This window comes from Anastrepha ludens, chromosome X (genome assembly GCF_028408465.1).
Source record: "Anastrepha ludens isolate Willacy chromosome X, idAnaLude1.1, whole genome shotgun sequence".
Classification (NCBI taxonomy): domain Eukaryota; kingdom Metazoa; phylum Arthropoda; class Insecta; order Diptera; family Tephritidae; genus Anastrepha; species Anastrepha ludens.
This window is the reverse complement of record NC_071503.1, coordinates 31,830,589-31,842,249: the sequence shown is the minus strand read 5'-3', so window position 1 is coordinate 31,842,249 and position 11,661 is coordinate 31,830,589. Positions and strand designations below refer to the sequence as shown.

The 11,661-nt window shown below is 37.9% G+C and overlaps 1 protein-coding gene across 1 annotated transcript; it reads left to right on the top strand.

Moving 5' to 3' along the window:
* The first annotated feature begins 10,447 nt into the window (after positions 1–10,447).
* LOC128869893 (uncharacterized) lies at positions 10,448–11,146 on the top strand. The gene has a single exon (XM_054112490.1). The coding sequence runs from the start codon at positions 10,448–10,450 to the stop codon at positions 11,144–11,146; it is 699 nt and encodes a 232-aa protein (XP_053968465.1).
* The last annotated feature ends 515 nt before the right edge of the window (positions 11,147–11,661 follow it).

Below are 11,661 nucleotides of genomic sequence, written 5' to 3'. Positions count from 1 at the left end.
ATGGCGAGTGCGTGCCGGTGAATATAATATATGTATATATATGCCGACCTTTATGTTATGTACGTGCAAGGATTAGGATTACTCAATGCATAAAGATACGCAAATCATCGTGCCAAGTAATAAAGAGGACCAATGATGGCTTTGCTCGTAAACACAAGGAGTAAACGCTCAATATAAACAGTGGGCGAAAATGAATGAATTTTGAAAAAAAATTTGCCCTTAGTGAGTTATACTACGCTGAATCCTTGATATTCGGGATTGTTTTTTTTTTGTACACATCTTTATTTTGATTTGAACGTACAATAATCTACCATCAATTAATGTAGTATTTATCAATGAACTTTCCACCCCCCTTGTGGAGAACAGATTTAGTGCGACACGCTGGCCAGCTCCAAAACTAAACGTAAAAAAATAGGACAAAAGAAAAGAATTCAACTTATTTGGATTTCCCTGAATTGCCAGCTATAAATGTAAATCACCTACAGCCCAAATTTATTGTCATAAAATCCACTAAAAATGATAAGCCATTAGCTAACTTCAGTGAATTCGAAAAAAAAGGCATTGGACTCGATCAGTACTGAGGTCCAATAGGAAATATGCTTCGTGATGGCAATCTCCTCGGTTTAACTAAAAATTAAAAAGTAGCTCAGAAATTTATTTACACGATTTATTTTGGTGGCTTGCGTAAAGTTTCAATCTCGTATCATCAAAACCTTAACTGCACTAAAGGTACAATATTTGATAAAAATCGAATTCCAACTCCAGAATCAGAAATATTAGAAGATATGAAAAGCCAGGGTGTAGTTGGCGTATATAAATTCGCAAAGGAAACTAATAACAAAGTTGTATATAGGGGTTCTATTTTGCTTACTTTTAACCGTTATACGGTTCCCAAGGCCATTGATGTAGCATGGTAAAAACTTGGGGTGAGGAAATATTTTCCTAATCCCATGCGATGTAAAAGTTGTCAAAAACTAGGCCATATACTCAAGCATTGCAACAACCATTCCATTTGCTCGGTTTGTAATATTCCCCACAGACCCCTTCCAGCTGCACTCGCACTATGTGTGCCAACTGTCTGGGGCCGCACTCTTCTTCCCCCCACTCATGTCCAATATTCAAACAACAAAAAATCATTTTGAGAATTAAAACGCAGAATAAGTTTGAAGCACGACGCACATTTAAGCAAAATAACCCTCTCAATTTTGAAATTTCTTCCACCACTGTTACTGCTCCAAAGTCTAATTTAAACAACAAAGAAACTAATAATGTAAACTACAAAACCAGTTCTATGCCCTCCTTCCCTCCCCACTAATCTAACCCTACCCAACACTAATCACACTCTAACTACTGATTTTCAACGTACGCCTGACTTACACGCTTCACTAGAAGACAACAACACTGATACTAACGCTATTGATACCACTGATTGTAATCCTATTCGTCAACATATCTCAGAAACCTGTTCTTATCTACTTCTTAACTACTCAAATTTAAAAATATTAATTAAAGAGCTAACCCCTAAGATAATTTGTCTCGAAGGGACTCACTGCATATTAGACCGGAGTGAAATACGTAAATTTTTTCAAAAAATATCGTAATAGCAGGGAAAAGTTGCTACATATCAATACAAATTCAGGTAAAAAAAGAAATTTCAAATCGGTTAATATCTTCCGTTCGCGCATTGCATTTAAAATTTACAAATTTTATCCCAAATCTAGCTGATTTACGAAAACTTGTAGAAATTGTATATGATTAAAGATCGAGCTCACTTTTTATACATAGCACTTTCAGCATTGAGTAGTAGATTTTTAATTTACTAATCTATCCATTTCTGTGGTTCTGAGCGATTAACTTTTACCAATTTTACACCAAATCTACTAAGGAAGCCTATGCCAAATGAGGCTTGCGTGAAAGCGGCTTACGGCTACTATAACACGTCTGTGCTTAAGGGTGCGTGCATTAGGATGCCCCGAAATATTTTTGTTTAGTTTTTCTAAACGCAAGACCTCTTAAAATTTGTGTAATTAATTGTAGATTCCAAAAATAATTTTTAAATAAAAATGAAATTATATCTTCAGGTCTCTACCGATCTTCAAACTTTAGAATATTTTACCTTTTTTTGTAATTTTTCGCATTTTTTAATTTCGCTGAACTGAATTGAATATACAAAAATATTAACTTTTTTATTACATTCAAGTATAATGTAAACATAATATTTTAATTCGCATGCATTGACAAGTTCCCAATCACTAAATCTTTGCTAGGTTTCAACCTGCAAATACCCTCAATTTTCAACATAATTCGAAGTGTTTCTTACCTTAACTAGGGAGTGTTTTCTTCAAAGCCACTCAGTTTCTTGTGTCGTTAAAGTGCAGTTGCGATTGTTTTATTTTTAAAAGTGGATTAAATAATGAGTTTGAGGCGTAGTGAAACTACTTGTGCTATATTGGGACCTTACGAAGAACTTGGCGATCGACAGCTACCAACCATAAAGGACGTCATTAAATATATTTTATTCGTAAAACACGATCTAAAATTGAAGTACAATGGAAAAGATCCATCAAATTCAGATACATTTGCGATTGTTTCTGAAAAAATATGCGATATTTGGACCAAAGCTTCGATTCCAATCGTAACAAAAGAACGAATTATTCAATTACAAAAACAACATTTCGAAAAATATCTCCATTTAAAAAGATACCCCAAAAACAAAAGAAGTGATAGCTATGAAAATAAACTGAAATGTTTCTCAGTGTTATCAGAAAAACTCTTCGACGTTGCTGCTTGTAAATGCACTTCTTTCAAATTTTGTTCATGTTTAAAACCTAAAAAAGTTCCCATCAATGAAAGAAATTTTATGTTGGATCAGAGAAATGACAGGAAAATGGCTATTGGCGGAATTGATAAGAAGGAAACGACTAGATTAATGAAACGACAGCAGAGACAAATAGAAGAATCAACAAGGGCAACAAAAAAGTTCTGTTCTACTCAAGAAACCTATTCGGACTCAGCCTGTTATGAAGATGCGATGAGTGAATCTTGTCTGGAAATAAATCCGATATTAGAGGGATCATCGACCAGCATGTCCTCAGTAGAGGCGCCATCAACTTCAACGGCAAATCGAAACACACTGCCGTTGCCTACCGTGGCTAAGGTCTGTGACAGATACGGCTTATCGTTGCGATCTGCTGCGGCTGTAACTTCGGCGGTTTTGGCAGACGTTGGCTTGGTTTCTACCAAAGAGTTAACTCTGGTTATTGATAAAAACAAGATCCACAGAGCGGTATCTAAAGCCCGGACCGAAGCCTCAAAAGATATTGGAAGCACCGTTATAAAAAGCATTTACTTTGATGGACGTAAGGACAAGACTCTGATAAATGAGAAAATAGGGAATCGCTACCGTCGCAAAGAAGTTTTAGAAGAACACGTCTCAGTTTTGGCTGAACCTGGATCAATTTATTTAGGTCACACAACGCCGAATCGTGGGACTGGGAAGGAAATTCAGATTTCGATCACAACTTTATTAGAAGGACAACGTTGGAAGTTAGATGACCTGATTTGCGTGGGATGTGACGGAACTGCAACTAATACCGGTTGGAAGGGTGGCGTGATTCAAAATTTAGAGCAATATTTAAAACGGCCACTCCAATGGTGTGTTTTTTTACTTCATGCTAACGAATTACCGCTTCGTCATCTATTTTCTACTTTAGATGGTCCCACTTCTGGGCCTAAAGAATATTCTGGACCTATCGGAAAACAATTAGTTGGCTGTGAAACTAAAACCCCCGTGTCTTTCTGTGCGGTGGCTGGTAATTTGCCTGACTTGCCGAGAAATGTGATCGATGATCTTAGTACATATCAAAAATACCTTTATCAGATGAGTAATGCTGTATCAACTGGTTTCTGTGCTCCTGAGCTGGCAAACCGTCAACCTGGAAAAATGGCGCACTCGAGATGGCTTACTACTGCTAATCGTATACTCAGACTTTATATAAGTACTCTTCATCGAACAGAAAATTTGAAACTGCTTGTCAATTATGTTGTTAAAGCATACGCCCCGATGTGGTTCCTTATCAAGCAACAAAGTTCTTTTAAGGATGGCGCGAAGCATACTTACCAATTGACTCAGTACTCTTGATTTCTGCCAGAAAATTTGAAATCTGTTGTGGATCCTGTTATCGAAAGAAACGCCTTTTATGCGCACCCAGAAAACCTACTTGTCAGTATGTTATTTGATGAGAGGGATCACATTCGGGAGCTGGCATTACAGAAAATAATAACAGCTAGAGAAAATGAATCTTCAACAAAACTCAGAATATTCAGGCCACCAAAACTTAACTTCTCGGCCCGAGATTACACTGAAATGATTCTATGGGACGAATGCCTAACTACAACACCCCCTGTTCTTCGTCACATTTCAGACGAGGAGCTAAAAAACATGGCAAAAGATAAGATCTTGGAAATCGATGACTTTCCTTGTCATACACAATCAGTGGAAAGGTGTGTAAAACTGGTAACAGAGGCCTCACAACGTGTAACTGCCGCAAGCTCTAGAGATGGTTTCATTAGAACCAGGCTACAATCTCGAGCAGAAATGCCAAATTTTGGGCACAAAAATCTTTTTAAATATTAAGATTCTTTTATTAATTGACCGCTTTACTTCGTTTATTTTATTTTATTGTTCTGTAGTTCACTAATTTGCATAATAAACCAGCTTATGAATTTAACTTTTGTTTTATTTTCGGCATATGGTTCATTCTTGTAAAAATGTAAGATTTAATAAACTTTAACGTTCTGTAGAGCCCTCAAGATAATATGTAATTCAAATTTTCTTATGATATTCGTAATTTGTGTAAAATTACGCAAATTTTGACAACTCTTGCGTTTGGATATCTTGAAAAATAAAAAATTTCATACATTGACGGGACACCCTAGCGTGCATGTCAGAGATCCGATAAGCGATAAGAGCGTCGATAAGAGCGAAGCGTAGAAAATTAATGCATGTATTTTAATAGAAGTGTGCATGTCGGAGCAGCGCGCTAACTCACTCTTCGCTCGCTATCATCGATAAGAGCGTAGAAATTGTAGGCTAGTAATTTCTTCGCTATTATCGATGATGGACACAGAAGATTTTATAAGTGCAGTATCTTTAAAACCTGCAATTTGGGATCAAAAAGATCCAAATCACCACAACAGGTTCATTTTGGATAAATTGTGGCAAAGTATTGTAGCTGACACATGAACTGGTTAATAAATCAATACCTATTTATATTGAATGTAACACTGAAAACACCACGGCTAGATGTGATGACAATGCACAAAACAATGAATATCCGATTTAGATTCACAATATTCTAAATGTTTAAAATATTTCATTTTTTTTTGTTATTTACCAATGAATATGTTAATTTTTCTCCAATAAAATTATTCGTATGTATGTACCTTATTGTAAGCATCAATCGCTTGTCTTGCAAGATTGGTCTGTTGTGACAGTTTTGCCAATTATGCTGCAGTCGATCCGAAGTTTGAGACAGAATATAATCGAATGTATCGCTTGTCATTCTCATATATTCGAAACACTTTTTTGGATCCTGTCTCAAACTATTATAGAGATGGTGAAATTCTCCGAGTTCTAGTCTTGCTTGGTTTGTAGGATGCGCCGAAAACTGGCGTTTTTCCCTTACAGTATTATGTAGATATTTTCTTCCTCTGAATCACTCATTATTATAAATATTATAGCTCTTCACTTTTCAAAACTTAAATTGCAAATGCAACTAACGCTCTTATCGCAGCTCTGTTTTATACACCACACAAAACTATAGCTCGACGCTATGCTTTTGTCGCTGCTCTTATCGACGCTCTTATCGCTTATCGCATCTCTGACATGCACGCACCCTTAGATCGTCTTCCACTTGGTTACTTGTATTCCTTCGTCTTTCTTTTCATTTTGCTTTTGATTCTGGCATACCGATAAACGAAGTGCACAGAAGAGCTAGTACTCTCTGGTCATTACCAGTTCTGCTTTCACTCTTGTCGAACAGCGCTGTTTGGTCAAAAAAAATTCTATTCGATGTTCTTTTGAATTAAATAGTTTACACAATTACTTAACATTAAATCGCTTGAAACATTTTATTCATGTCTCTTACTCGTAAGGACATACACTGCCCATTTTTTGGTGCACCTAAACCACTGCTGTCATCGGTCCTTCCCACTAATACCGACATTATACAATGTTGGCAAGAAGTGAGGTACAAAATGTCAGTAGAATCTTCTGCTGCCAGTTCTGGTCAGAAGTTAAGCTTCACAGTTGTAGCAGATACTGTAGCTCATCAGACTGAGTCCCTTTATTCCAAGGCTTCGATTCCAATAGTTTCCCACACAAGAGTTGTACAAAAGATCAAACATCTACATGATCGATACTCCACTCTTCGTAAATCTTATTCAAGGGACAAAGACACACCTGAGAAACAAAAGAAGTACAATGATTTTATTGAACAATCTTCAAGTACATTATTTGACATTTCATCCTGCAAGTGCGAGATGACACTCAATTGCTTTTGTCAAAGAAGCTTTGACAAGTGTATTTGTCCCAAGCCGGTAACTATCAACTGCACATGCCCTAAAGATAGAAAGATACCGCCATTAGAAATCAAATTTCTATATGCTCAAAGATATCTCGGACAAGGAAAGATTGGGACAGTAGATACCAAAGAAACTCAAAAGCTTACATTAAAGTTGCAGAGAAAAGCTCGTCACTTAAGTCAGACCAACTTACCTGGACCTTCTTGTAGTAGCATTGATTCTGAAACAGAGATAACTCCTGAAGTTGACAATGATAAGAATGATCCCGATTTTCAGACCCCACGCTCTATTTCCTCTCAGTCAGCAAGTTCAAAAAATGCACAGATGCGCTTATCACTTCCAGCAACGGCTTTAACAAGTGATCGTTTTGGAGTATCTGATAGAGCAGCAGCAGCTATTGTGTCTAGTGCATTTAAAGACGTTGGTCTTATAACGGACAAAGATACTTCCTTTGTTGTTGATCGAAGCAAAATTAGAAGAGAAAAAGCAAAATTTAGACTAAAACTTATCGAGTCGGGGAATGCAATAGAGCAATTAAACGATCCGATGTGTGTGTATTTTGATGGCAGGATGGATGACCCTTTAGTTTTAGTTGAAAAAGGAAACAAACGTTATCAATCTATAAAAAAAGAAGAGCACATTTCAGTAATAGCAGAACCAGGCTCAAAGTACCTTTGTCATTTAGTACCTACTTCAAAAAGTGGAAAGGGCACAGCATACAACATTGTAAATTATTTTGAAGAAAATGGTATAAATCAATCTAATGTTGTAGTGATTGGATGTGATGGGTGGAAGAATGGTGCATGTATGGGAACGAGAGACGTGATGGGTTTATAAGAGCAGCACTCACTTCTCGTACAGTTATGCCTCAACTTGACACTAAAGCAGACTTTGCCACTCCCGAATAAATAATTTTTCATCTTTGGTTGGTTGGTTGGTTGGGAAGGGAGTGGGTGAAACTCGTAGTACAGTCACCTTCACGCGGTGAGTTCTGAGTCGTCCAAAAAGGGCGGGCCAAGAGCTGTACAAAACTTCTTTAAGACAGTGTGGTTAGTGGGCGCGCTAAGAGGGGAATAATTTATTCTACTTATATACTCAAGAAGACTTATGCAAAAATTAAAATAGAGAAACTAACCACCCGCAATTACGTAAATTTATACAAAAAATGACATTTTCCACTTCTTTTCAGGGGCTGTAGGGGCTTTGATAGAGCGGTGGACGTTTTTCTTTTCAAACTATACCGGATGTTGTCATACTCTACAAAAAATGAACTTTATCTAACATCATTTCCACCTTTTACAATTTTTCGAATATTTGTTCAATTTATTATAAAATTTGTAAATTTTAAATGCAATGCGCGAACGGAAGATATTAACCGATTTGAAATTTCTTTTTTTCCTGAATTTGTATTGATATGTAGTAACTTTTCCCTGCTATTACGATATGATTTAAAAAAATTTACGTATTTCACTCCGGTCTACTGCATATACGACTCAACTCCAATATTACCTAAGCAATATAATGGACATTTTCACAACTTTAGTTATAACAATACTGCTAAGGGGGGTACAGCTTTGTTGACACACAAAAGCATTCCATAAAATTTTATTAACTTCAATTCACACCTATCTATTGCCGCAGTTGAAATTGAATTCAAACTCAAATTCCCCATTATTTCCATTTACATAGCTCCACAACAAAATATCTTAGTGTCTGATCTTCGAAACATACTAAATATACTTAATGGCCCAGTGATACTAGTTGGTGATGTGAATGCTTGGAACCCTCTTTGGTACTCAGCAAACCATAACACAAAAGGCAGTCATTGAAGATTTTAACAGTGACCATTTTCCTACCATAACTTCTGTCACAGTAGATCTTTGTACTCCTCATCGTACTATTCCGCTTTTCAACACAAAATGGTCTGATTGGCCACTATTTAAGATCAAAATTCTAGGCTTATCTAATATTTTATACCCCCCTTATTTTAATATTAACTGCAAATTTATTTATAATTGGCGCGTACACCCTCTTTGGGTGTTTGGCCGAGCTCCTCCTCCTATTTGTGGTGTGCGTCTTGATGTTATTCCACAAATGGAGGGACCTACAATTTCAAACCGACTCCGAACGGCAGATATTTTTTATGAGGAACTTTTTGATGGCAGAAATACACTCGGAGGTTTGCCATTGCTTGCCGAGAGGCGACCGCTATTAGAAAACACTTTTTCTTAATTTTGATCTTTTACCGAGATTCGAACCGACGTTCTCTTTCTCAAATTCGAATGGTAGTTACGCACCAACTCATTCGGCCACGGCGGCCGCCAACTGCTAACTGCAAAGCTGCTTTCATTAAAAGGATAATAATACGTACAGCAGCCAACGAATCCATTCCCTGTACCACTCGCAAAAACTGTTCCATGGTGGTCACCCGAGTTAAAATCTTTAAGAAACGCTAAACAAAGTAGTAAAAAAGCAAATTATTTATAGTAAAAAAGCAAATTATTTATAGTAAAAAAGCAAATTATTTATTTACTGATGCCAAAAAACTGCTAAACTGCAAAAAATCAACCCGAGTACTTCCATATCACAGATTTGTCAAAGCGTTCGTAAATTAGTGGGTACGTGCAGACCTTCAATTATCCATCTAGTGCAGTGGTCGCCAACCCGTCGATCGCGAGCTACCGGTAGCTCGCAAAGGCAATTCTGGTAGCTCGCGCTGCTCACGTTGCAAAAAATCCAAAAGTCTGAAAATCATACCAGTATTAGCAAATTTCAGAAATTTTCATAATAAATAGATAAACAGCGGCAACACTGCGGTAAGCGATTTCGCGCTGACAAACACGACGCGAAGTCGCGTCTCCGTTCTAGGATCGGCTGGAACCGATTAGCGTGTTCGAGAATTTTTTGGCTTTATATATACGCAATGCACGTCGACATTGCGCTCAGTTTAATACTGAACGGCATTACCAACGTTCTGCGTGCAGCGGTTGGGTTAGAGTTCGAAACATTGTGGCAAGCAGTAGTAAGAAGGCGAAGACATACCATTTCCATTCGGAATGGGAAGAACAATACTTTGTGGGGCATTGCCTGTAATTGCATGTACGCACTGTACAACGCGTTGATACAACAATCGCAGCGTGTGTGCTGGTCGTAGGGATTGTTGATACAAAAAGGCAGCGTGTATACGTTGCTTTAGTATTTTTGTTCCTCGCGTTCGTGCAGGTTGATAGAGTTAGTGGAAGTTTGATTGTATTCGATAGCAGTTGGTTGTTTGGTTGGTGCTATTTATCGTTCGCAGCTTAAAGATACATTTCTATCATTTATTAATATTTCATGGTGTAATAAATATTTGCCTATAATAATAAATAAAATATTCATTGGAAAAATCCAAATTGGTGACCCCGAACAAAGAACATTTTCATAAAAAAGTGTTTTCCGAGAAGATTGTGGACTTGTCGAATACGGACAGCGTGCATCGACCATAACCTAAATTGCACCTGCATACTAACATAACCGCACATTCCACCTCATGTAACCAACGCTTGTGGTACTACACCAAACTTCGGAACTTAACGACGAAATTTAACGCAAGCATTTAAAAGGAGTTTTTATTGATGCAACGCGGTTGGTAGGAATTACCTTCCGCATTTAACTCACAATTCTATTCAACCATACAAACAATTGAACTATTAATGCAACTTTAAAACGTAATTCAACGCGCAAATACAACATTTTTGATGCAATATTTTTTCGAATGAGAATATCATCAAACAACGAGAAGCCTTATCTACGACCAAGAGAGCAAATACCAATCGAGGTTTTGGAAGCCATTCAAGGGAACCTACAATCAATATTTACCAGAATGATCCAAGGAGACTGCACACCTGGAACCTCATCAGGAGCCTCTCAGCGGCAACTACAACAAGAATTTCGCGAAAATGTGAGTACCTTCACCGATCAGCCTTTACAAAGTAGTCATATTGCGGTTAAACCACCCGTTTTCTTGAAAAGTAGCCATCATATATTTTTCATTCAAATAGAGACGTCTTTTCGACGCGCTAACATTTCTCGCGATGATACAAAATACGACCACGTGGTCGGCGCATTAGACGCGCAAATTCTCGAACTGGTCAGTGATTTTCTTTGCAACAGTCCCGAAACGGACAAATACGAGTGTCTCAAAAATAGAATTATCGCGGAATTCGCGGACTCCGAATCGAAAAAAATTCGAAAGTTACTTAATGACGTTGAGCTGGGTGACCGTAAACCATCTCAGCTTTTGCGCCACATGCGTGACCTGTCCGGAAGCTCAGTTTCGGAAACAATTTTAAAAAGCTGGTGGATTGAAAGATTGCCTGTTACACTTCGAGCTTGCTTAATAATTGGTGATGAAGACTTAGACATATGCGCCAAACGCGCCGATACGATCATGGACTTTGTTGGATCCACATCCTCACAAGTCATGGCAGTGAAAGCTGGTGCCAGTACACCACATAAAAATGAAGAATTTGAGGAAATCCTCAACAATATTAAAGCTTTGACACAGGCAGTTGCTAATTAGGCAACCCAGTTGACCACCCCCGGTGATCGTTCACGGTCACGATCACGAAGTGGCAACAACCAGAATGCACGTTCAATCTCCGGCGACAACGGTAATGCCAAACCGTTTTGCCGATACCACTACAAGTTCGGTGGCGCAGCACTCAAATGTGTTCCCCCGTGCAAATCTAATGATAAAAGGCCGGAAAACTAAAAGCTGCTTCGATTGTTCATTACGGACAAAAACACCTGCAGGAATTTTCTCATTGACACCGGCTCCGATATCTCAATTCTACCGCGTATTTTCGGTAACAAATCGGCCGGCCCGTCCTCATATCGTTTATTTGCCGCAAACGGCATTCCCATTAAGACTTTCGGCAAACATCAGCTTAGCCTGAACATTGGCCTCAGGCGCAAATTCACGTGGCCATTCATAATTGCCGATGTAGATAAGCCAATCATCGGCATAGATTTTTTAAACTACTACGGTCTCATTATTGATGTCAAAAACCGCAAAATTATTGACGAAAAAACCCA

What these genes read in the sequence shown, in the direction of transcription:
- LOC128869893 (XM_054112490.1), top strand. Translation starts at nt 10,448, where the DNA reads ATGATCCAAGGAGACTGCACACCTGGAACCTCATCAGGAGCCTCTCAG.